The sequence below is a fragment of the Mesoplodon mirus genome (assembly GCF_964341445.2).
Source record: "Mesoplodon mirus genome assembly, chromosome: 12".
NCBI lineage: Eukaryota > Metazoa > Chordata > Mammalia > Artiodactyla > Ziphiidae > Mesoplodon > Mesoplodon mirus.
The window spans coordinates 17,985,836-18,013,273 of record NC_138988.1 but is presented as its reverse complement, the minus strand read 5'-3'; the positions used below and the strand labels follow the sequence as shown (position 1 = coordinate 18,013,273).

The window sequence follows — 27,438 nt, the reverse complement described above, 5'->3', positions numbered from 1 at the left end:
CGTACTAATGCAGATGTCATACACTAGGCTTGCCTGCATTCATAATTTTCCTGAAATTTTTCTGAAGAAACATCATAGATTTTTGGAACTGTCTTCATCCTTCAAGGTGTTGGGAACATTGGGGCAGCATCTTCTTGTCTCTGTCTGAACAAATTGGCTCTGACTCAGAAGAGATCATGAACAGAATCCAAATGGTTGTTTTCGGGAAGGACTATTTCCATGAGCAACAGTATCTCCTGAAGCCATTTTTCTTCTAATCGTATCTCTTAGATTATCATGGAAATCATGAGCAACACCATAAGAATAAAGAACAACATTTTCAAACTCAGGAAAGAGGAAAAAACAAAAAGAGCCACAGGAAGTCTCAGGCTCGAATGCATAAACATGAAAGTCTAGCGTCCTCTGGCGAAGTTGACATTTTCAGGGACTTATTAATGTTTCTTTTGCTACCTGGACAGAAATAGCGACAGCACTAAGGGAGCAGGAGGAAAGATCTCTGCATGGACGCCTTTGTTTCTTTCCTAATCCTGCCTGGGTTAAATTTTTGTGGTTTAGGAGGAATTTCATTTTAGGGAGGGAAAAGAAAGCCTCATGTTTTCAGAAAATGAGCGCTTTAATCTCTTTACATGGCTAGAATCCAGAAGAGACGAAGGCTATGTACGTGATCTTGTATCTCGAGCCTGGGCAGTAGTCGGCAGCAAGCGTGGAGTTGGGTGGGACCCAGTCCACCACCTGCTGACCATCCTCAGACCAGGCTGCACTGCTCCCCCCGGGGTCCTGGTGTAAGTGAAATCCTGCCACGTCAGCACAGCAAGCATGGCACTCTCCTTCCACATCTTGTTTTCATTTTGGAGAAGTTTCCAGGGACTTGCCTAGTTAGCAGGCAGACCCTACAATTTTATAACTAGTCATTTGTATGCAGTCTGTCCTGTGGTGGGCTCTCCTTTCTATAAATATAAAGCTGGGAGGTAAGGTCTGAGTTTTAGGTCAAGGGTGGGATCTGAAAACGTACACCACACTATAAGTAGCCATTCCAGTGCACAAGAGAAATGAAATCTTCCTTCTATTTTGTTTTTTTTTTGGTGATTTAGACCTGGCTGACTTCCAAAACAAATTTGAGACGACTAACAGTAACAGAGACATATACAATAAGGCCATTGAAGTACTTATGAAACATGAAAAGTCATAAAGAGGAGTGGGAAAGAAGTACTTTTTGTCAAAAACTAAGGCCACTGTTTTTTCTTTTAATTACTAAATTTTCCAAATCTGAATTCTATTTATTTTTAATTTTTGCTGCGTTGGGTCTTCGTTGCTGCACGCGGGCTTTCTCTAGTTGCGGCGAGCAGGGGCTGCTCTTTGTTGAGGTGTGTGGGCTTCTCATTGCGGTGGCTTCTCTAGTTGCGGAGCACAGGCTCTAGAAACGCGGGCTTCAGCAGTTGTGGCTCGCGGGCTCTAGAGCGCAGGCTCAGTAGTTGTGGTGCACGGGCTTAGTTGCTCCGCGGCATGTGGGATCTTCCCGGCCCAGGGCTGGAACCCATGTCCCCTGCATTGGCAGGCATATTCTTAACCACTGAGGCCACTGTTGTTATGAGGATTAAGTGTTCAATTTAGCTCTAACGGGGCTTCACTGGTGGCGCAGTGGAAAACCCGCGTGCAGCAGCGAAGACCCAATGCAGCCAATAAATAAATAAATAAATAAATTTATTTAAAAAAATTTTTTAGCTCTAACCTTCCTGGCAGCCATGTCAAAAAGGGAACGATGATGGGCTGCCTTATTTTCTTTGAATGATAAGGGGAAAAGTTTATCAAGAGGGATCATTTATTCTTCATGGAACTGAATTCTAAAATGAGAATTTTACATTAGTATAGACTTCGGATTTCAGAAGTCTATCTCTCCAGCTTGCTTCTGAAAACTCCTCTTTGAGCCTACATACGGAAGAGGAAGTTGAATATAACTGCCCATCTGTGTGATAGGAAAAAGAATTTGGCATCTGGAGTCCAGAGGATTGGGTTCTAGTCCTGAGCCATTTCACCCTAATTTGCTTATCTGTAAACGAGTGGGTCGATCTACAAGTTTTCTAAGATCTCTTCCAGCTCTGACATTTGATGGTCCTGTGATGAGATCAACAAGTTCAGCTGCAAAGTCCCAACAATGACTGTTGCTTAGCCCTTTGTGCCATCTCTTGCAAAATCACTGTTTCTCATTTACTGGCTGTAGCCTAGAGCTCCAACTGATTAGTCAGCCTCAACCCCCTCCTGAACTTTATTCTTTGTCTCTGTGTTAGCCTGGCTATTGCTGTTTTCTCTTAAAATATGGCTTCTAAGGGAGAGTTAGGCTACCTCTGTCATTTTATTCCACAGTCATTCAGCAAATGTTTATTGCACATGTATCCTGGGGCAGGTACTCAGTGTGCAATGGTGAATGGAGTTGCTTCCCTCCCAGAATTTGGGGGAGGGGGGAGGGGAGACAATACAGAAACAGATTACACACTTGGCAGCCTCTGGAGCTGCCCCGAGAGGAAGCGTGTGTATTTGCTCATCAAGAGACAGCACTTTCTGCAGTTCTCTTTGGTCTCTGAGATAAGTCTTCTCAGAGGGTTCAAGCCTGAATTAATGTCTCACTAAAGAGGGATGATGTTATACAGCAAAAAGTCAAGTCTGTGGCCATCCTATAATTAGCTGGTTGCCCCAGAACACATTACAGATCTCTAGATCTTGGGGACCATCTATGATATTTTGTCACTGTGATTCCTGATTCTTGTCCAATTCATTTTTGTTGATTGGTCCCCTCTTTCACCCTCTCCGTGTATTCAGTTAGTAAGCCCTCTTGGTTTTATCCCCAAATATAACCCCAATCCCACTATATCTACCACTTCCATGCTACCACTGAGCTAAACACCATAGTTTGACACACGGACTACGGTAGCTTCTCTCTGGCTTGGGGTTTCCACTCTAGCGCCCTCTACAGTCCATTTTCCATACAGCTGCTGGAATAATCTTAAATATGTAACTGGGTCACTTTGCTGGTTCCAGTGCCTAACTTCCCATCATACAGAGTAAAATTCAATTTCTTAGTGTGGCCTTTGAACCCTTGTTTGATTTCAGCCCATTTAGCTGTCTGACCTCATGTCCTACCCTTCCCCACTTCACTCACTCTGCTTCAGCCACGCTGGCCTTCAAATGCACTCATTCCTACCCCAGCACTGTTTACTTTTTCCTGTGGTGGAATGTTCTTTGCTCACATCCTTGTGTGGCTAGCTCCCTCATTTCTTTCAGGTCTGCTTTCAGATTCTGTCCTCAGCGGGATCTTCCCAGCTGCCCTAGAAAAAAGGACCCTGGCCATCATCTTCTACCACCTTACTCTTATTTCGTATTTTTTTTAAATAGCACTCATCATTGTATGAAAATCCTACTTTGTTTGCTGCTCCCCCCTTCATGCACACTTCATCTCTTATTAATCAATGTACCACTGGCACCTAGAACAGAGATGATTTCACAGTAGGTACTCAATAAATATTTGTCAAATGAACTAATGAATGAGTAAATGCAGCAACACCCCCTTGTGCCAGCACTATATTGTTACTAAGACTTTACTTATATTATTAAGTTACATGTTATCTAATAATATTCAAAACAATCTTACACCCTTTAGGAAAATAGCAAGGGTCTCTAATAGTAACATCCTTCCGGGCTTCCCTGGTGGCGCAGTGGTTGAGAGTCCGCCTGCCGATGCAGGGCAGGCGGGTTCGTGCCCCGGTCTGGGAGGATCCCACAGGCCGCGGAGCGGCTGGGCCGTGAGCTGTGGCCGCTGAGCCTGCGCGTCCGGAGCCTGTGCTCCGCAACGGGAGAGGCCACAGCAGTGAGAGGCCCGCGCACCGCAAAAAAAAAAAAAAAATAGTAACATCCTTCCAAGAGAGGGAATGTTTTTCTTTTTAAGAGGTTTTATTTTTTAGAACAAATTTGTGGAAAAATTGGGGAGTATGTAGTACAGAGAGTTACCATCTACCCTGTACCCAATTTCCTCTCTGATTAAAAGCTTACACTGGTATAATACATATGTTATCATTTATCAAGTAATAGTGATACATTATTACTAATGTTTAATGTATTTAGATTTCCTTAGTTTTTACTTAGTGCTCTTTTTCTGTTCCAGGATTCTATCCATGACACCACAGTACATTTAGTTGTCATGTCTCTTTAAGCTCCCCTTGGCTGTGACACTTTCTCAGACTTCCCTTGTTTTTGATGACTTTGTGAGTTTTGAAGAGCACTGGTCAGATATTTTATAAGATATTCCACTGTTGGAATGTGTCTCATGTTTTACTCATGGTGCTAACTGGGGTTATGGGTTATCTGGAGGCAGACTGTAGAGGTAAAGTGCCATTTTCATCACGTCCTATCAAGTGCATATACTATCGACATGATTTAACGTTGACCTTGGTCACTGGCTGAGCTAGTGTTTGTCAGCTTTCTCCACTCTAGACTTACTCTTTCCGCCCTCACTATACTCTACTCTTTAGAGGGAAGTCACTGTGCACAACTCCCACCTAAGGAATGAGGAGTTATGTTCCCCCTCCTTGAGGGCGGAGTGTCTCTATATAATTAATTTGAAATTCTTTTGTGTGGGAGATGTTGTGTTTCTTCTCCCCCCTTTATTATTCAGTCATAAATCAGGATGGACTTGTAGATATTGATTTTGTGCTTTGAGTTACAGTCCAGTATGACTTTATTTTGTTGCTGAAATTGTTTCCGTCTGGTGATGAGTAGCTCTTTCACTTGGCTGGTCTGCTCCTTTGGTAGACCCCCATCACTGTGTTTCGGCTTTCTGTTTTCAGTTTTGCCTTTCTGAGCACTTTTTAACTCTCTGGCGCTACAAGATGCTCCAGGCTCATCTTGCTTCTCTGGATGAGGGAGTGTTTTTATTTCCTAGAAGCGCCAGCAAAAGTTTTCTCCCACCTCATTGGCTTTGGTTGGTTTAAATGGCTCCAGTGTGGATGAGGAAATGGGACGGAATAGAGGGGTGGGATGGGATTAGCTAATTGAAGTAAACCAAGCCAGGGCCACCCCTTGAGTTAGGGATGAAGCCAAGACCACCTAAACCACTGGGGGGAGGGTGATGTAATAGACTTGTCTTTAGCTCCTGACCTCCATTCTCCCACTCCACCCCCAGTTTGACAGTGAACTGTACCTCCAGGCAATGGTCTAAGCCTGCCATGACAGTCCCATCCCTGTCATAGTGTAAACTTTATATATCCAGGGCTAAGACATAATTTCGTTTCTCTGGCAATAGTTACTGATCTACAGGTGTTACATTACCCAAGCTGGCCCAATCAGCTCCTGATTAAGAAGGGAATGGAATAAGAAGGGAAGGACTTATTTTACATTATTGGACAAAAGACTTTGTCTTCTAGATATGAACAAGGAAATAAATAGTCCCAGTTGTCACCACGATCCTTAGAAAACCAGCTTTGGCTGAAGTCATCACTCTGGGCATTAGAGTAGAGAAAGAAGGAGACTATGGGTCCTTGAGGACAGTACTGAGCCCTGGGATCCACAGATCCAGAGGCCTGCCCTATCTAGGGCCCGTCTCTTCCACGCTGGAGTTAAGGTTTCTGTTATTTGCATCCAGAATCCTCTTAACAGAACCAGATGGTTCTTTAAATCAAAACCTCAGTGCTGCTGATGGAGAGAGAGGGGAATGGCTGTAGGGGGCACACAGGAAATGAAGGTCCATCACACCCTGGAGTGGCCATTCTGTGCACCTGACCTTGTCCCAGGTGGCAGGTGATTCCGGGATAGGTTCCTAAGACAAATTAGAGCCTTTTTTTAGGGATTTAAAAAATTGGGGTCAGAGACAGCATAAGGGAAAACTGTTTCTAGTGGCTGCAGCTATGTCTCTGCCAGGTGGAGGAAGCTGGTCTGCATGGAAAGTTCATGGACCCAAGATGACCTGGAGGGGTGAGAAGCAACATCCAGCAACTGGGGTGGGGGTGGGTTCTGACGTTGTTCCCAAGGTCAGCTTCTGCCCTTTGCCACTGTCCCGTCCCTGTCCTAGCTTCCATGAATTGAGTTTCTGTCACTCACCACCATAACGTCCTGACTGATGTGGATATGTAGCACCTTTAGAAAATTCCGTAAATAGTGGCCATATTGACACATCTCCCTAGAAACTCCATAGGTGAGAGTCCTTGGAAGAAAATTTGAGAACAGATTTGTTTCCTTTGGAAATACTTCTCTTCATGTTATAATTTACTGTAAGAAAATAAGAGGTAAAGTTTTATGTTATATCTATCTTGCCACCATTTAAAATATTTTTTAAAAAAAAGAAAATAAGAGGCTTCAGTTGAAGACGGAATTCATTTTATGTTCCCCTCCAGATCTTCCCCAGTGCTTGATTTATCTCATACGATGAAATTTCGAAAACTGCTCCCTGGAAAGAGGAGTTTCTTGACTTGATGCCTTTATTGGGAGTCCGTGATTTTTTTGGCAGCCAGGAGCGACTGTGGTGTATTTGAGGGTGATGTTTGGATGCCCCTCCCCCCGACCTCTTTTAGCAACGTGGAAGACTGTCATCTTCTGGTAAAAATTCATCATGGTACAATTTAGAGTCCCAGCTTTCCATAAATAGGAGGCAATAGAGAACACATAATCTGAAGCGTGATTTCCTTTTATACAAGAGGAAACTGAGGTCCAAAGAGCTAAAATTGTAATAATGCACATAAAGCCCCAAGCACAGGGCTAGCTCATGGTGATCACTCAGCAAGTGACGTGCTGTTCTGAGTACGGTTAGTGTCCATGGCTGCTTTATTATTTAGAAACTGAATCCTAACTAGATCCAGCTGACTGGCTGTGTGGCTTTGAATGAGTCAGTGCTCCTCAGCCAATCTAGGCTTTCTCCTAAGTTCAACGAGGAAGTGAAACGATGTGAGTCAAAGGCTGGCACGGTACCTGCAACACGAGAAGGTCTCAGCAAATGTTAGCCAGAGCTAAGATGTGGATTTAGGCAGGCTTTTCCCTGGGTTGTGTCTTGAGGAAATGAAGACAGCTTCCACATATAATGAATGCTACCCTAACCCCAGTGTCCTGGTCCTTAGTAAAAGCTCGGGGAATAGATGGGACAGGACCCTTTTCACTGCCTCTGGTTGAGTTGGGCGATTGTTCCGGAGACTTTGAGACCTGGAAGTCAGGCGGTCTGTAGCTTCGGTTTCTACTCAAGGGCAGAGAACTATTGTTACTGAGCTTAGAAAAGCAGAGGGTAAGTGAAGAGTTTTCGGGAATTAGGAGGTGTCCTCGGGCACCAAAACACAGAATTTTGTTCACAGACAGTGCTCTTCAGGGGCCTGTGTCTCTGCTTGGGCTTGAACCCTTGCTCTGCTTTTTCCTCATCCCAATTTTGTGGGAATTAAAAGGAGCCGGGTTGTCTGACCACTGGTTCCAAAGTAACAAGCCTTAGTGTTCAAGTATCAGATTTCATCCCTCAGGAGGAATGGGTTAATGGATGTCGTTGTTAATGTCTGAGAACTTTTTAAAATGTACAAACACTTCAAATCTCGTTTGCAATCATGTAGAGTATTGACACTTAAATTTTTTGCTGCTCTGCCTTGCCCATTTTGGGCATGGACATAAAATATTTGGAGAAAAATGAAGGCTTCTGATGCATCTAAGTTAATATTTAATAATAATGATGATAACAACTAATATTTAATGATGACTTAAAACATGTCAGGTACCGTATGAAGTACTTCACCACGTTATTTCATTTAATCTTCGTAACAACCTAAGGGGTGGGTACTATTACTGGATAGGTCAAATTCTTTTTCATTTGGAGTGATGGAATCCCAGCTCATCAGCTGATATCACTTAATCATAAAAGGGGATTTACTAGCTCATTAAGCTGTGATGTGCAAAGGAGGTAAAGCTTCAGTCATGGGTGTGTCCAGGATGTGTGACCATCTTGCCTCCATCTTTTAACTCTGCTTCCTTCTGTGTGGGCCACACTCTCAGGTCAGATTTTTCCATGTGATAGTTCCAACGGGTCTGGGCTTAAGTCCTCCTGCTTTAGTAACCTTGAAGGGGAAGACTTCATCCAGCAAGAGTCCCAGGGCTGCCTCTAACCGCCCTGGCTTGGATCACATGCATACCAAACCCCTGATGGCCGCACCTGGGGGAGGATGCTTCAGTCCATCCAAACCTCATGAACTGAGAACAGTGGTTTCCCCCGAAGAAAACTGAGGTGCTCTTACCAGAAACACCTGGAAATGGACGCTAGTAAGAAACACCAAAACCAAAAGCAAAGAGCCACTAGAATCAACAAGCCCTTTTTACAGATGGGGAAACTGAGGGTGAGAAGTAGTTAAAGTGTTTGCCCAAGATGCGACAGCCAAGTGGCAGACCTAGAATTTGAAGCCAGGTCTGTGTGCATCTAGATTCATATTGCTTACAACCATATTGTACTTGGGAACAAATCTTGAAATTTGAAGTATTTGATGGCTTTCCAGAATCCCTTTGAAGAAGATCCCTTTGATAAAATCTCTTTTCTTTTTTTAAATTTGAAAATTGTTCGTATCTGTAAGGGAAAAAAAACAGATTATAAAAATTATCCCATTCTTTAAAAGTTTTTACATATTTATATACACACACCCACATATAGTGGTTATAACTCTGGAAGATGGTATACCAAAACGTTAACAGAGGTTATGAAGTTGGTTTGGTTACCACTCGCCCGCCTTTGCTTGTCTGTATTTTACACTTTTTTCTGTGATAAGTATATGCATTACTTAAATATTTATAAAATAATTTAAAGTATATTAATTATCATAAAAATTTAAAATCCCTATTTGCCTGAGGCATAAGAGGATGGAAATTAGCTGGGGAGACCACTTTTCCTTCGTTTAAATTGTTAAGTCCCTTGTGCTCTTTTTCAGGAAATGAGATAGAGGTGCTCATTCGCAGAATATGTAATCCTCATGCTTCTCCCTCGTATGTCACCAGACATTTATTTCAAACCAGCGCTGCTGGTCCATATTTTTAAAATCTCAATAACATCTTAATTTGAAAAGAAGAGGGAGATAGAGAAATAGAATCCCCTGTGTGTCAGCAACAATTACGGGGGGAAGAATGAAATGAGAATCAGTCCAGGCAGCATCGTAGAGTTTTGGAAGGAGAAGAATTATAAACCCATTTGTGCGTGACCTCAGCTAAGGGCGAGAGGATGGATTATGGAGGTAGAGATGGTGCAGGTGTGCCCTGCGAGTCACACCTGGCAGGGCTGTGGGTGAGGACTGAAATCCAGTCCACCTTCGGATCACTGAGTCAGGAGCTCTGAGTAGAGATAAAGGCTTCATCTGCCTGGAGGAGCTCCTTTTCTGACTCGCTTGTGTGTGACCCCAAATACAGCATCATAACTAAAAGCAGGGCTTCTTAGGTCCAGCCCCCTGAGTTTGAATCCTTGCTCTGCTACTTCCTAATCATAAAGCATGTATATGTGTACAATGATGGCTAAAAGCAGACACACACACCTAGAGACGCACAAAGTCACCAACTTTGGACATTAAACACCTACTGTGTGTTAGACCTAGACTTTGTTTAGGAACACAGCCATGTTTCAAATATCATGATCCAAACTAAATACAAACTATTAGTAATTGGATGCACTTATCAAATGATTTTATCAAGCCTCCCCCTCATGGCAGATATTTTTGGCACTGTGTCAGCACTGTTCAATGTAATGCTGGGACTTCAGGCTTTTCTGTCTGTCTTGGAAGATTAAAGATAGTTAGTTGATTTAACTCCAAACCATGGGTCGTTAAAAGTGATTTAACTGTTAGCACAGTCCTGAGCGTCACGTCTGGGTTGCTAAGTGAAGGCTCTACTTACAGCTTCAGTGCGGAAATTTTTTGTCAGGGGTCTCTCGTGTTCCCAGACCTGTGGTTTGTGAAGAGCTTCACTAGTGCCTCTGGCTGCCAGCACTTAAGGCAGATAGAAACACCCATCACCAGACGCTCCTACTAGGGGCTGAATCAAGGTATTTCCGCCACTCTGACCTCATTTGCAAACTTCTACATTCAGATAGCCATGGCTTCCTCTTGTAAGAGATTCCACTAGGGGAGAGGGGAGTGGCATTCTGCTAGTCAAGTCTTCCCCTAGGGTGAGCATATTCAACCTCTTAAAATTTGTCTGCCTCCCTCCCCACCCTCACATTTCTGTGTTTCCTTCCCTGTTAAAACTCGTCACCAAATGTTTCAGGCTGTGTTTGAAAGAACTGTGATTCTTTCCCATCCAGCTCACACTGCCGGCCCGTATCATAGCATCAGGTTTACCTGAGTTAATTTAGCCTGTCAGTTAAGAAGAAGCCCTGGAAACAGAGGTAGCAGCAGACGGCAGAAAAGAGGGTCTGAGTAGAAGCAATTACTCGCTTTAATAATTCAGTGTGTTTTGCAGTAATAGGCTCCAAAGTAAATAGCATACACACAAATGCCGTATTTCATTATTTATACACTCCAGAAATTGAAGTTTAATTAAGGCACACGCTTGAGACTTTTTAAGCAATTAAGGAGACGCTTCGTCTTGGGCAGCGCGAAGGTGGTGACGCTGCTTCTGCTCTGAGCCTTCTGTGTTATTATAAGCATCATTTCTCATTGGATCACAGGGCTGGCTTAAGCCAGGACAATGGGGGCGGTGTTTTCCAAGCCTCAGTTGTTCCCACGTCAGTATCATGATTCTTTTAACATGACTACACTACCATATGCTGACTTTAAAAGGAAAAAGTTTAAATCTATCCTGTTGTAAATGTGTGCCTTTATGTATTTAATAAACAGCTTTATTGCAATATAATTCAAATACCCTTAAAAGGTGTACACTGTGGAGGTTTTTAGTTTACTCACAGAGTTGTGCAGCCATCCCTGCTATCCAATTTCAGAACAGTTTCATCACCCAAAAAAGAAACCCTATACCCATAAAAACAGTCACTCCCCATTTGCCCCTTCTGTGAGTCCCTGGTAACCACTAACCTGCCTTATGTCTCTATGGATTTTTCTATCCTGGACTTTTCATACATATGGAGTCATAAAACATGCGGTCTTTTATATTTTCACGAGGTTCACAGTTCATGGTTTTAAAGGTTCGTACATGTTGTCACATGCATCAGTACTTCATTCCTTTTTATTGCCAAATAATATTCCATTGTATGGATATACCACATTTTGTTTATCCATTCATCAGTTGATGGACATTTGGGTTGGACTTTTTGGCTATTGTGAGTAATGCTCCTATGAACATTTATAAATGTACACGTTTTTTGAGGACATATGCTTTCATTTCTCTTGGGTAGATACCGAGAAATAGGATTGCTGGGTCATATGGTAGTTCTATATTTAAAATTTTGAGGAACTGTAGAACTGCTTTCTGAAGTGGCTGCACCATTTTGCAATCCCACCAGCAATGTTTGAGGGTGCTAATTTCTCCACATTCTGAGTATAATTGTTTTTAAAGGAAATTTTATAACATCACCATGAATTGTCAGCAAAAACATAAACAGAAGGTAATTGTCAAATCAAACACTAAGAAAACCAAACAATGTTGTTCATTTCTAACTTGATACTCCTGCTGAAGGTTCTGTATCTAAAGTCTGCTGTCTTTTCAGTTGAAAGGGAGGATTAGGCAACATTAGAAAGGTGTTCATGGGACTTCCCTGGTGGTCCAGTGGTTAAGACTCCGTGCTCCCAATGCAGGGGGCCTGGGTTTGATCCCTGGTTGGGGAACTAGATACCACATGAATGCTGCAACTAGGAAGTCTGCATGCTACAACTAAGAAGTCCACATGCCGCAGCTAAGAGTCTGCACACCACAACTAAAGATCCCGCGTGCTGCAACTAAGAGCCAGCACAGCCCAAAATAAATAAATATTAAAAAAGAGAAAAAGAAAGGTGTTCAAGACGTATTAGCACCAACTGAGACTTTCTTATTGCATTGTTGAAAAAGAACTGAAAATGGAATAACTTCTCACTATGAGACTCAATGTTATTTGATGCAGTGTCTAAATGATAACTGAAACCTAAGCATCACCGCTTCAGAACACAAGGAATTTGGAGGCACTGATGCCATATGCAAGTGTGTTTCATCTTGTTTCGGCAGTCAGCTACACGGTTACCTCATACAAGGAGCTCAGAGGTGGCTGAGCTAATGTTTATTACATTTTTTTGTTTTCCTTCTCATGGTATGGTGTTTTCCAAGAACTCTTGGGTAAATTTGAGAAACTGTCAAAATTACTACATTCTTGGGCTTCCCTGGTGGCACAGTGGTTGAGAGTCCGCCTGCCGATGCAGGGGATGCGGGTTCGTGCCCTGGTCTCGGAGGATCCCGCGTGCCGCGGAGCGGCTGGGCCCGTGAGCCATGGCCGCTGAGCCTGCTCGTCCAGAGCCTGTGCTCTGCCATGGGAGAGGCCACAACAGTGAGAGGCCCACGTACCGCAAAAAAAAAAAAAAAAAATTACTACATTCTTGCTAGGATAATAGCTATTAACCCAGTAAATCCATTCCAGGGAATGTAGTGTAAGGAAATAATGCAAAGAAAGAAAGAAATCTATTGGCCCACCCATGCTCAGTGCAAGATTTTTTAATATATATAACTGAGAACAACTGGAAACAACAACACAGAGGAAATGATGATAAGCCATGGTGTTTTAGCTGGATGGAATAAAATGATGGTCATGAAGACTTAAAAAGTAACAAGAAGAATAAAAGAAGCAGATGAAAAAAGTAGGATATAAAATTATATGTACAGCATTACTGCAGCTGTAAAAATATGTATTCAATGGAATAAAGACCAGAATGTAACATTCAAAAACACCCATTTTTTATGGGGCAAGAAGTTTTTTCATGTACCAACTTTACTATTTCAACACATGTTTTACATTTTTTAAATTGAAAATGTGCATTGTGTTTTATTCCAGTCTTTTATCTAAAGATATTTTCTGTTTATTGATACACTGTCTTATATTGACTGTAAATAATATTGTGTACTTGCTATAAATTACAATGAAAGAATATATAATCACCAGCTGAGGTTCATTTTTGGAATGAAATAAACAAAGACCATGATAGAAAATAAAAGGGACGGTGCTCCTTCAATGAGGTGTCAGGGGAGTCCATTCTACTGTCCAAAAGAGAAGGAGGCAGCTTTGCAAAGAGCTAGGGAAGAACATTCCAGGTGGAACAGTTTGTGTGAAGGTCCAGGATATGAGCCCAGCACTAGGTGCTTCAGGAAGTAAGAAGGAAAAGGCGCAGGGTGTTCAGCTCACAAAACTGAAGGATCGGGAACCATCTTTTTTTTTTTTTTGCAGTACGCAGGTCTCTCTCTATTGTGGCCTCTCCCGTTGCGAAGCATAGGCTCCAGGCGCGCAGGCTCAGTGGCTATGGCTCACGGGCCCAGCCGCTCCGCGCCACGTGGGATCTTCCCAGACCGGGGTACAAACCCGCGTCCTCTGCATAGGCAGGCGGACTCTCAACCACTGCGCCACCAGGGAAGCCCAGGGAGCCCTCTTCTAAAGCGCAGATGAAGTTCCGAAGAATGTTGAGGAACGGGGGTGAGGAGAAACACTGTGGGCAAGCAGCTCAACTCATTGAATGAAGAGGAGTAAACCGGCAGCTGAGAGACGACAGCAACACGGAAGGTGGAATAGCTGCATCCACGGACTTCGCCATGGAGACATGGTCCGTGTCTGGGCGCGGCAGCGAGAAGCAAGGAGAAAACCAGCCCCGCCTACTGCCCTGAGGCCCCTAGGACAGGGCTGCCCCTCGAGGGGTCTGCTGGGGAGGTGGCGTCCTCACAAGGCAGCATGTTTTCATTAAGGCAAGAGGTGAAGAGGAGGCCGTGAGAAAAGGCAGAGGATAGAATGGGCGTTCCTGAGGGCTCGAAGAGTTTGGGAGAGAGAGGAGAGGTGAGAGGTCAGCTCAGATGATGAGTTCCTGGCTGGAGATGAACTGCAAGTGGTTGTAGTCCAAGTGCAAACTCCAATACGCAAACTCCGGGGCCTCACCCCAGACCCACGGAATCAGAATCTCCGTGAGCTGGGGTTTCAATACTAACAAACACCTCCCGGGATGATGATATGCAGCCAGGTCGGGAATCCGCTGTGCGAGATGGTGTCTGGTGTCCCCTCCACCTATGAAACTGGTAGAGTGATGGAGATTTGATCAAGGTCCTAGCAGTGAGCTACAGAGAGTGAATGGATTCATGGAGCATTTCAAGGATGACTCCTGGTAAGAATATGAGAGAGGCGGAGTGAGTCCAAGGTGATTGGAAACCTATTTTTTTTTTTTTTTTTTTTTTTTTTTTTGCGGTATGCGGGCCTCTCACTGTTGTGGCCTCTCCCGTTGCGGAGCACAGGCTCCGGATGCGCAGGCCCAGCGGCCATGGCCCACGGGCCCAGCCGCTCTGCGGCATATGGGATCCTCCCAGACCGGGGCACGAACCCGTATCCCCTGCATCGGCAGGCGGACTCTCAACCACTGCGCCACCAGGGAGGCCCCTGGAAACCTATTTTTAAGACCTACCTTAAGACACTTTTTTTTTTTTTTTTTTTTTTTTTTGCGGTATGCGGGCCTCTCACTGTTGTGGCCTCTCCCGTTGCGGAGCACAGGCTCCGGACGCGCAGGCCCAGCGGCCATGGCTCACGGGCCCAGCCGCTCCGCGGCATATGGGATCCTCCCAGACCGGGGCACGAACCCGTATCCCCTGCATCGGCAGGCGGACTCTCAACCACTGCGCCACCAGGGAGGCCCTTAAGACACTTTTGATTGCTAAGTTGTAAGTTTGTTTCAAACTGACTTAAGTAGAGGAGAATTTATTGGCTTGATCAATGAACTTCCAGGGTTAGGGTCAGTGCACCTGGATTCAGGTGCTCAAGTAATGCCACCCGAGATCTGACCCACCATCTTGTAGCTCTGCTTTCTACTCTGCTGACTGCCTTCCAGGCTCTACCAGTGTGGTGGTCAAGGTACCTGCCATCAGCTCCAGCCTCAGCAACAGGTCCTTAAAAATCCTGGACAGCAAATGTCCACTCCAGTCTTCTTTTATAAAGTGTAAATAAGAACATAGTTAACCACCAGTCAGAGCAGGGGAAGTACAGTTCCCCATCTCCCATTTGCCACCAACACCTGGTGACTCAAGGGGTTAAGAAGTCCTAGGTTCATAGACTGGACTTCCCTTGATCCTTGCAGAGCCTTCAGGTGACATTTGAGAGGGGCTGAGTGTGCTGTTGGTAAGATCTGGTGAAAGGCACACCATTTCAGCACCCTTAAACTTGACTATTCCGTGTGACCACACAGCACAGACGCTTATTACCTGAAGCCCAGGATTTTTAATGTAACGTGAGAGGTAACACAGTAGGGGCAGCAAAGGTCTCGTTAAACCCCAGCCGCTGATACTTGAACTGCCACCAGGAGAGGCTTTTATTTGTCTTTTTTAGTACCTGTCACCAGACACCAAAAAAGATTGCAGGCCCCAGCCCCTGCTCTGTGTACCGTGCAGTCCTGTATCACTGAAGCCTGCAAAGAAAAGAAGTGGCCTGCTGTGCTGCAGGGAGGTGCAAGCTTTTTTAATCAAAAAGAAAAACAAAGTATATGTCAAATAGTTTGGGCATAGGAATAAAACAGACAGTTACGTCATGAATTTCTGTGAACCCTGCACTCATCTTAAGAAATAAAAACTTAAGTCCACGAATAAAACAGACAATTACATCATGAATTTCTGTGAACCCTGCACTCATCTTAAGAAATAAAAACTTAAGTCCCTGGAAATAACCACTGCCTTGCCTTTGATGTTTCTCATCCTCGTGCATGATGACTTTTACTCCATATGTCTGTGAACAACATGCAGTGCTGTTTTGCTGGTTTTCAAGCTTCATCAAAATGGTCTCATTCTATCACCGTCCTGCTACAAATTGCTCTTTCTCCTCTTTATCCTTAAGTTGACACGTGACTTTCTGAGTTGTTCGTTTTCACTGCTGTGTAGTATTCCACTTAAACTTGTCAAATATATTCATGATTCTCCTGTGCGTAGACAGAAAAGTTTTTTCCAACTTTTCACTATTATACACAGGGCTGCTGTGAGCGTTCTTGTGTGGGTCCTGTGCAAACATGCAAGAGTTTCTTCAGGTCACATACGTAGGGGTAGAACCCGAAGAGTGAGGGCGTATATATATATATATCTTCACTCCGGATAGATGTTGCCAAAAGGCTTTCCGAAGTGTTTGGGTCAACTTCCACTGCCGCTAGCAGCATCTGAGCTGTCCCCCACCTCCATATCCTCTCTGAGACGTGTATGGTCCAACTGTTTTCTTTTATGCTTTGCCAGTGCGAAAATAACGTGGAATCTCTTTATTGTTTGAATTAGTATTTCCCTGATTACTGAGGTTAAAACTTTTAATTTATGTAAAAGCCCAAGGTGTAAAGCTAAACTAGGCGGAGTTGTTCTCTTTGGGGGTGGGGTTATGGTTCGTATTTAAGATATCTAAGCTATTGTATTTATTATTTTAGTACCTTTGGATACCTGTGTTTTTAAATATTGCACATAATTTTAAGCAAGTGAGTTTGCATTAAATCTCTTTTGTAGCATATTTTGGCTGGTATTTTGACTGTCTTTTTTTTTTAATTGACTGTGATTTTAGCATTATCTGTGACACATCCTTCCCACCCCTTTACATAAATTGGTTGGGAGTTGGCTTTAATAGCAGGTATGAAAACCCATCCATGAAGCTGAGCGAGAGAAGACGTCTGAATCCTGAAGGCAAGGGTTCTTGAGTTCACCAGGCATGCTCCTGATTTAGTGTCTTTGCTCTGACTGTCCCCTCTGCCTGGAATCCTCCTCACCCAGAAAAGCACGTGACTCCCTCCTGCCCTCCCCACCGTCAAGTTGTCATCGGGTCTCACTTTCTCAGTGAGGACTTCCCTAACTTTGCACTGTATAATATATTCCAGCCCATCAGTCACTCCTGTATCCCTCCTGGCTCCATTATCTATTTCCTCCTAGCACTTACCACTGGATAACTTTCTATGTAAGTTACTTAGTTACTAAGTTACCATGGAAGTTACAATAGTTTGCTTTGACCATTATTCTTTCTTTGTCTTTTTCCTACCACCTGTAGAATGTAACTTCTGCAAGGGCAGGCATCTTGGTCTGGTTTGTTCACTACTGTCTTCCTGGCACCTAGAACAGCATCTGGCACATAGTAGGCACTCAGTATAGATTTGTGGACTAATAAATGGGCTGCAGTTAGCAAGGCAGAGAGAGCAGAGAAGAGCATTTCTGAGAGACAGTGTATGTGCCAAGGCCCAAAGGCAACCCAGCGTGGTCTCATGACTAGGAGTGAGCTGGAGAGCTGCAATATAAGTGTGACTGTGATTATGCATGGCTGCCCATGCAGGCGGAGTGTGCTAGAGGCAGTTACAAGAGATATAAGTAGGAGCCACAGTCAGCAGTTTGGACTTGACCTTGAAGGCAGTCGGGAGCCTTACATGATTTTTATCAAGGGAGTAACACGATCCTATGTGCATTTTTAGAAGAACGTCACTCTGGCACCCACAAGAAGGAATCATAGGATGGGGGCTGAGGATCAGACTGGAGACAGGTGGACCATCTAGGGGGCTGTCACAGCGATCAGGTGAGGGAAGATGGTGATCTCATCAGGTAGCAGCAGGGGCATGGAGAGACGTGGGCAATTTCAGGAGATACGTAGGACATCTCTACTTGTCTTTTCCTCCGATCCCCGAAATAACTAGAATCTCAGTGACTCCCCGAATCTGAGCTTAACTAAGCCAGGAGGCTGTGCTTCTATTCAGCGTGCTCTTAAGTAATCAAACTGGAAAGCTATCGAAAGTGCTCCACCCACATCTTCAACTTTCCTCTTGGTGAAAGAAATCTGGAGCAAGGCTGCCTTTATTCGAGCGAGCAGTGAATAATGGAGCAGCACGCTGATTGAACTCGAAGCTTTTGGAAGGAAGGTAGCATTCCACGTCCAAGTTCCCCTGGTCTCCAGATCTTTTGTGCAAGTAAATTAGTTTCATTTGTCTCAGGGCACCTTTTCCAGGCCAGCTTCTTCCAGCTTGCCTGCAAATGTTTCTCAGTGGTGTGTTTGAGGCTTGGCTGTGTCTCCTTGTCTGGAACAAATGTTTTATTACGAGGAAATAGCTGGATGATGATTCTGGACTTCTTGGACCCTATTCCCCTCTCAGCTGTTGACTGGATATTTGATACCTTGGTAATTTTCAGCTTAACCTGCCCCTTCTCCTGCCTGCTTCTCGTTAATATGCATTTCACACTGGAAACTGAATTTCATACCTACCAGCTCCACAGTCTTGAGCGACACAGCTAGGATTAACACCTGTTTCTTTAAGACTCTCCCAAGATGGAATGGAGGCCCATGTGTTGTTTTCTTTGCTCACTTCCCGGGTGTGCACGATTTTCCTTTGGTCCGGTGGTCATGCATTCCACTGCAAGCTAAAACCATCCAGATCATGGGAGTATCATGTTGCTCGTTTCACATGGGAAAGCCACCGCCCACCTTCCTCTTGTTCAAGTTGTGTTCAAATCTAATTTCCATGGCCCATGTGAGTGGGAGCTCCACAGCCCTGTGTCAGCTGTCAGAGTTTAGCAATACCATTTCCAAACATGGGCCAGTAGGCAGCCAGCAGGCACTAGACAGCTGAATGCTGGCGGAAAAATCCTCAGACACCTATAGCGGTCCAAACAGTGACTCATCCTGCTATTGCCAGGATAAATATGGGAATAAACGGTATTTTCTCTAAGCAGGAAGAATTGTCAAAATGCTTATCATTTTATAAAATATAACAGATTGTGCCTGTTCATGTTTTGAAATGTTCCAACCCTTCACTAGCTGTTTTTTTTCTTTTATGAGTTTAATAACAGCTTTCACCTGTTTTTCTTCTTTCTAGGAGGCCTGGAGAACTCAGGAGTTTCCAAGCTGTGCTGCCCCCCGATCTCTGGATCCACCTGGCCGTGGTGGCCTGTGGCAATCGGCTGGAGGAGACACTGGTCATGCTCAAATCGGCCGTGCTCTTCAGCCACAGGAAGATGCAATTTCACATCTTCACCGAAGAATCTCTGAAGCCCGAGTTTGACAAGCAGGTGAATGTGCAGGAATTGTGGCACGATGTTTACTGAGTGCAGACAGACTGCATTGCGGGAAATGCATATCCTGTTTCCTAATTATTTTGCTGCATACTCAGCTGTGCGCCCATGAACCCTTGACTCCGAGCCTTACTGTTCTCATCTATAATATAGGGATAATTACACCCCCTGTAGAGAGACATGGTGAGGTTTAAATGAGATGATGTGCTTAAAGCACTTGACCTAGGGCTCCATCCCTCCTGGTGTTATTGACATTGTTCTTAGTGGGAGTCACGTAGCTAATTTTTATCTATGTATGTGTGTTTTTTGAATGACAAGTAATATACGCTCATCAAAATAAATTCCAACAGTATAGATGTTATAAATTAAAAAGGTAGAAGACCTTGCTACTGTTCTTTCCCACACAAACTGTCAGAGTCAACACTTTTTTTTTTTTTTTTTGTGGTACACGGGCCTCTCCCTGTTGTGGCCTCTCCCGTTGCGGAGCACAGGCTCCGGACGCGCAGGCTCAGCGGCCATGGCTCACGGGCCCAGCCGCTCCGCGGCATGTGGGATCTTCCCGGGCTGGGGCACGAACCCGTGTCCCCTGCATCGGCAGGTGGACTTTCAACCACTGCGCCACCAGGGAAGCCCTAACTCCACTCTTGCTGTGTGATCTCGGGCAAGTCTTGTGGGCTTTTTGGGCTTCGGTTTCCCCCTCTGTAGCTTGGGACCAGCAGAAGTGATAGAAGAGATGCTTATCTGTAATCTTGATAGGCTAGCTCAGGCTGCAGTGACAGCTTCCAGAAAGCTCAGAGACTTTCCACATGCCTGCTGCATGTCTCATGCAGGCACAGCAGGGTCCCTGTCCACACGGCCCCCTCAGCCTGGGACCACAGTTGACAGAGACCATTCATGCACGTAGCTGCACCTGCTGGAACATTTGGCCTCTGCAGTTCTTGAGATGCCACTAAAGGAAAGATTGGGACTGTCAGATCCCCACTGTGCTTTTCACTCCCTCAACTTGACAGTGATATTTCTGCTCCTAATAACTGTCCAGAAGCAGTTGGTCACGAGGCCCACCCAACTCCAAGGGGACTGAGAGGTATCCTACATGAAGGAATGGAGGAAAAGTGGCTATGGGTCAACACTAGTCAGGTCATGTACAATATCCATTGGACAAGTATTTATTGAGTACCTACTGCATGCTAGAAATTGGGGCATGAGGACAGAGCAGAACAGAATACAGGCTTGGACTTAAAAAAGACAAGAGAAGGGGGCTTCCCTGGTGGCGCAGTGGTTGAGAGTCCGCCTGCCGATGCAGGGGACACGGGTTCGTGCCCCGGTCCGGGAAGATCCCACATGCCGCGGAGCGGCTAGGCCCGTGAGCCATGGCCGCTGAGCCTGCGCGTCCGCAGCCTGTGCTCCGCAACGGGAGAGGCCACAACAGCGAGAGGCCCGCATACCGCAAAAAAAAAAAAAAAAAAAAAAAAAAAGACAAGAGAAGGAAGATGTGTATGTGTAACTATAGATGTGTAACAGACTGTGTTTTCCAAAGGACCTCCAGTGGTCCCGCCTCCTGTTATTCACACCTTTGTATATTTCCTTCCTGCACTGCCCCAGGCCTGGCCTGTGTGACCAGTAGCATAGGGAAGAAGTGAGGCTACGTCACTTTTGACATTAGGTTTAATAAGGCACTGCACCTTCCATCTTGGTTGCACTCTTTCTCTCTTGGAGGTCAGCTTTTATGTCAGAGCAGCCCTTGCAGAGGCACGTGTGTTAAGGAATGAGGCCTCTTGCCGACACTCGTGTGCTTGAGCTTGGAGACAGGACCTCTAGCCCCATCCAGCCTTCACATGACTCACCCTCATGAGAGGTCCTGAGCTGGAACAACCCAACTCACAGATTCCTGACCCTAAAAAATGATATGAGTTAATGAATGTTTGTGGTTTTAAGCTACTAGCTTTTGGGGTAATTTGTTATAAGGCAAGGGCTAATACAGATACGTCTATATACATAATATGTATGTGTATATAAAATAGAGTATGCCAAATGTCCTGAAGCTAGATCATTGAAAGGATACAGCTTGTGCCTGGCTCTCTCTTGGGATGCCTGGCCCTGGAACCTGGCCACCATGCAGTGAGGAAGTCCAAATTCGCCCACACAGAGAGGAGCTGAGGTCCCTAGTCGGTAACTGACCTCCACCACCAGACATGTGAGAACGAGCCTTCAGATGATTCAAGCCCCCAGCCTCCAAGCCTTCTAGCTGAGGCCCCAGACATTGTGGAGCAGACTCAAGCCGTCCCTTCTGTGCCTTGTCTGAATTCCTGATCCTTGGAATCTCTGAGCATAATAAATGGTCGTTTTATACTACTAAGTTTTGGGGTAATTTGTTTTGAGCCATAGTACCTGGGACATCATAAATTAGGAGCTAAAGTATGGGGAAATATTGCAGATACTTGTGAAGTTGAGCCACGTTTTATGTTGCCCTGCTGACTTTATCCCTCTGATGGCTTATTTCCTCAGTTCTTTGTTAGACCAGTGAAGCTCCATTGGCAAAGGAGATTATAATAGGGTGTTTACATCACGGCAGGGCATATGGAGCCACCCCTTTCTTTTCCATGCTGGGATTATGGTGCAAGTTTAGATGTTAAATATTGGCTCTTCCATAAGTCACAGAACTTTTCTCAGTCTCAATTTCTTCATCTGTATCAAGCAACAATCTATAATAGATATACAAAAGGGACAAGTGATTCTTGCTCTGCTTATTGCAGAGTGTAATTGTGAGGCTGAATCAGAAAACCTATTTATTCTCTCATTCCACAAAGATTCCTTGGAACATCTCCCTGAGTTGGGCACTGTGTCAGCCCTGAAGCTATAGATCAGTAGCAATTGGTTTCCGCTCAGCCACATGAGATGCTGGTGTGGAGGGGCAGGTTATACCATCCTTCTGAAGGCTGTCAGTTTCAACACTGAGGTATTGTGGGAGTATCTAGAGTGTCTTGTGATAACTTCCGGAGATGCTCAGGGCCACATACCTCAGGGTCAAAACAAAACAAAACAAAATGCTAATTGCCATGATTATCCCTCTGGAAACGGCATTGTGGACGAGTTCTGTATATTTAAGTTCTATATATTTAAGTAGACGAGTTCTCTATATTTAAGTAGAAATTTTTTTAAAGCTGCTTAAGTACACTGTCTGGTGGTATTTACTGTCTATGTTGTTGGTATTTAATATTTGAAAGTTTCATTTATTTTTGTCATCTCCCAGTATAAAAGCTGAAAATGCCAGCTGGTTGATTTCTTAGCCTCTCCAGGCAGTTCAGGATCAAATATATGATTTAAGTTTGGTTAATTTGTGCTCTTGCCCCAGACTCAGAATCAGGAAGTAGTACGACACAGAAGCGGGGATGGCCACCAATCCGCTCTGGTGATAGGTGGGGCCCCGTGGGGCATTGACATCGTGTGTGTGTGTGTGTGTGTGTGTGTGTGTGTGTGTGTGTGTGTCTGTGTGAGGCTGTGACATAGGAAGAGGTGTCAACAGGAATTTCTAGTGGCTGGAGTCAGTATACTATTCAAATATAGACATAGAAGCAAATATAAATGGACTGAATATTCCACTTAAAAGACATGGATTGGCAAAGGTAGATAAACCCTTCTAGAAGATAGGATGCTAAAGATCAAAGAGTCAAGGAAATCAGTAGACTGTGGGACCTTCCCGTTCTCCTTCCAGGATGATTTTGGGCTGTTGTGCAGCGGCACAGTTGTCCTGGGTATTTGTGCCCAGTGTCTGTTCTGATTGGTTGGTACTGTTGCACTGAATGTTCATGCCCAGTGTCAGTTCTGATGTGTTCGTGCACTTGTATTGGGTATTTATGCCTGAAGATTTCTCTCCCAAATATCCATCTCAAAATTGCAAATTTAAAGCATTCCCAATGGTGTGGTTTTTCAAAAAATTTTATGCAACTATATAAGCAATATATGTACACTGTAAAAAAAAGTTATATTAGTGGACAGAGAGTAAAAATGTAAACTATCAAAAAAAAGTTATAAAATCAGAAATGAACAAAATCAACCATCATATTAATGCTGAGGAGAACAATTTTTGTGTATTTATTTACATTTCTTTTCTTGTCATATCAACATCAGAAATGGGATTATATTCTATATTTTCTATCACTGTTACTTACATTACTGAATTTCTTCTAAAATAGGGGTTGACCAACTTTTTCTGTGAAAGACCAGAGAGTAACTATTTTAGGCTTTGCAGGCTGTCTGGTCTCACAGCTACTCACTTCTATTCCTTCTTATGAAAGCAGCCATAGATATACCTAAACAAATGGGTCTGGCTATGTTCCAACAAAACTTGTATTTATGGACAGTGAAATTCAAATTTCATGTGATTTTCACATGTCACAAAATGTTATTCTTGTTTTCATTTTTTTCAACTATTTAAAAATGTTTAACCCATTCTTTGCTTGTGTGCTATTTGTAGCAGGCTGGGTTTGGCTCTTCCACTACCATGGTTTGCTGACCTTTTTCTGCAACAGTGTCACTAGTAGCTGCATAGTATTCTGTTGTGTAAGCCTATCCCAGAGCTTATTTCACCAATTTCTTATTTACCTTGTTTCCTATTTTTCACTGTTACAAACAATGCTACAGTAAACAACCTTGTAATAAGTGTGTATGTACTTCTGGAATTTTTCCTTAGGATAAATTCTTAGAAGTGGAGTTACTGTGGCACTGGGAAGGCATTAACTAAAAAGAATTAAGAAGATACACAGATACATATGCAAATAAGCATATGAAAGGATGCTTAAGATCACGTGTCATTAAGGAATTGCAACTTAAAATGATGAGATACAGCTACATACCATTAGAATTGCTAAAATCCATAACACCGATAACACCAAATGCTGAAGGGGATATGGAGCAACAGAAACTCTCACTCATTGCTCGTGGGAATGCAAAATGGTACAGCCAGTTTGGAAGATGGTTTGGCAGTTTCTTAGAAAGTCAAGTGTAGGCTGACCATACAATCTGGTAATCGCACTCCTTGGTATTTACCCAAATGAATTGATAAGTTGTCCACACAGAAACCTGCACATGAATGTTTAGAGCAGCTTTATTCATAGTCACCCCAAACTGGAAGCAACTAAGATGTCCTTCAATAGATAAACAGGCAAGCAAACTGTGATATGTTTATACAATGGAATATTGGTCAGTGATAAAAAAATTAAGCTATGAGGCTACAGAAAGACATGGAGGATCTTTTTTTTTTTTTTTTTTTTTTTTTCCGTACGCGGGCCTCTCACTGTTGTGGCCTCTCCCGTTGCGGAGCACAGGCTCCGGATGCGCAGGCTCAGCGGCCATGGCCCACGGGCCCAGCCGCTCCGCGGCATATGGGATCCTCCCAGACCGGGGCACGAACCCATATCCCCTGCATCGGCAGGCGGACTCTCAACCACTGCGCCACCAGGGAGGCCCCATGGAGGATCTTTAAATGCATATTGCCAAGGAGAAAAGCCAATCTGAAAAGACTGTATGCTGTGTGATTCCAACCATATCACGTTCTGGAAAAGACAAAACTGAGAGACAGTAAAAAGATCAGTGGTTGCCAGTAGTTCAGAGATGAAAAGGAGGGAGAGAGGAGGGATGAATAGATGGAACAGAGGGGATTTTTAGGGCAGTGGAACTATGCTGTATGATACGATAATGGTAGACACAGAACATCATGCATTTGTCAAAACCCGTAAAATTACACGACACAAAGAATGAACCCTAATGTAAACTATGAGCTTTTCTTAACAATGTATTGATATTGGTTCATCGGTTGTAACAAACGTACCACATTAATGCAAGATGTCAATGATGGGGAAACTGGGGGGTGGGAGGGGAAGGAGAGAGGGTATATGGGAACTGTCTCTGTACTTCCTGCTCAATTCTGTAACCATAAAACTGCTCTGAAAAATAAAATCTATAAATTAAAATAATTTTATAAAATTAATTTATGCAGACACAGTAATATACACTGTCCATAAAAGTCTTAAAGAACACAGAAATATAAACTTAGAAAATGAAACCACCGCCACCTCCTCCACAGGTACCCACGTTTAACAATTAGGCGCATATCTGTTCAGAGTTTTCTCTACGTGTAAGTGTATGCATATATTTTTCCCTGTAAGATAGAACCATATTATACATTTCGTATTGTACTTTGCTTTTACTAAAACCTAACTATATGTTGTAACCATTTTCTCATGACAGCACATATAGATCTGCTTTAACTGCATCTCCCCAATTCCTTATCGTTGAGCATTGAGTATTGACCAAGGTTTTTTTTTGTTTGTTTGTTTGTTTTATTACAAACTATGTTTCGGTGAAAGTCCTTGTGCCTCTGTCTTGGGATTTGTTGTTACTGGTCTCTAAATTGCCATCTTGGTAGTTTGTTTAAATTTACCCTTGCAGTTTAGGTGCCGGTTTCCCATCATCCTTGCCAACTCTGGATGTTATTTTTTTAAATCTTAGCAATGGTCTTTTTATTCAGTGAGCATAAATTGTGGTGATAAAATTAGACTTTCTTTGTATGCTACCTGAATAATTTCCACCTGGCCATGCAGAAGATTTAGGTGTTTTTCATATTTCTGGGGTCTAATCACCCTCCCCTGACCTTCCATGTTTTTCAGCTACGACAGTGGCCAGACTCATATAAAAAGAAGTTTGAGTACAGAATCTACCCCATCACATTTTCGGTTGGAAACCCTCAGGAATGGAAGAAATTATTCAAACCGTGTGCTGCCCAGAGACTCTTTCTTCCGGTAGGAACACCTGCTTTTAATAAGATGCTGCTTGGGAGAGAATTGCTCTTGGAAACATCATGGAATTAACTAGGGTGTGTTTAGAGACATTTAAATTACAGGGGAAAAAATGTTCCTCTTGGATTCTGTAGTTGATGCTCTTAGTCTTCAGGGTGTAGAGAGAGGGTCCCTGTGGTTGAGAAATTGTCTTTCCCAAAGATTGAGGGACTGAGCATCCAAAGCATGTCTTGGATTGTGGGTCTTTGTGACTATGGATGCACCATTTACTAACTGTGTGGGCCTCACTAAACCTCTTAACTTCTCTAAGCCTCACTTTCCTCCATAAGCTTGGCACATAGTTGGTGCTCAATAAATGTTATTTTAGATTATTATTATTTCTCTTATAATAATAACTATTTCTAGATGTAGCTATGCTAGGGGATGATTCAGAGAAGGTCCAGAGTTCTGGTTCACCTCTCCCATTTTGAATTTTCACATTGAATGTTTTTGTTTCCTTCTTTAAAATTCTAAATAGAAAAGTCACCGAAGATATTCCGAAACTGAGAATATCACTGAACAAAGATGGCAGCTTTGAATTGTGAATTGCAACCTTGACATTTGTGAAGGTCATGCCTTCAGTAAACATTTATTGAGCGCCCATTAGGTGCGAAGCCCTGGCTTAGTGATGTCAATATGGTGGTGAGCAAGACAGTTGTGGTCTTTTTTTTTTTTTTACTGGAGTATAGTTGATGTACAATGTTGTGTTACTTTCTGCTGTACAGCAAAGTGAATCAGTTATACATATACATATATCCACTTTTTTTTTAGTTTCTTTTCCCATATAGGTCATTACAGAATATAGAGTAGAGTTCCCTGTGCTACACAGTAGGTCCTTATTAGTTATCTATTGGTCTTGCCTCCTTGGAGTTTGAGTCTAGCAAGGCGTTGAACAGGTAATTAGAAATGTGATCCATGCTGAGGTGGAGAACAGTCTCATGGATGTATGTAACATGGGGTTCCACTCTGGTCTGGGGGATGTCTAGAAGGTTCTCTCGAGGAATGGCTTTTATGCTGAGATGTGAAAGAAGGAGTAGTAGGGGGTCACTGAGAGACTAGGGCCTGGGGTGGGTAATGAGAGAAAAGAGTTCCAGGCAAATGGAATAGTAGGTACAAAGGGGCCCTACTGCAAAAGTGGACAGGAACATGTTTGAGAAGATAGAAGGTCCAGTAACCAGAAAATAGAACATGGTAGGATAGAAGAGGTCAGCAGGGGCTGGAGCTTGCAGACTCTATAAGCGATGTTGGAGTGTGGTCTTTGCGTTAAGGGCAGTGAGGCGCCATTGAACAATTCTTAGCACGAAAGTGAGATGATCTGACTTGGGTAATACAGAGGACTCACCGGTTCATTGCAGTGTGGACAGTGGAATTGCTGAGGCCAATTAATACTGACTTCGGCTATGGCGGTTGCCTTAGAGATGGATGCAGACCGTACCTGAGAAATAGAATTACCAGTCCC

The 27,438-nt window shown here is 43.7% G+C and overlaps 1 protein-coding gene across 1 annotated transcript in view; it reads left to right on the top strand.

The window, feature by feature from the left end:
• GXYLT2 (glucoside xylosyltransferase 2) overlaps positions 1-27,438 on the top strand; it is an 83,374-nt gene that overhangs the window by 1,975 nt on the left and 53,961 nt on the right. The window contains exons 2-3 of the mRNA XM_082639799.1: positions 18,951-19,143; positions 25,812-25,943. Of these exons, the coding sequence (XP_082495925.1) occupies positions 18,951-19,143; positions 25,812-25,943 (325 nt within the window). The remainder of the gene's footprint in view (positions 1-18,950; positions 19,144-25,811; positions 25,944-27,438) is intronic.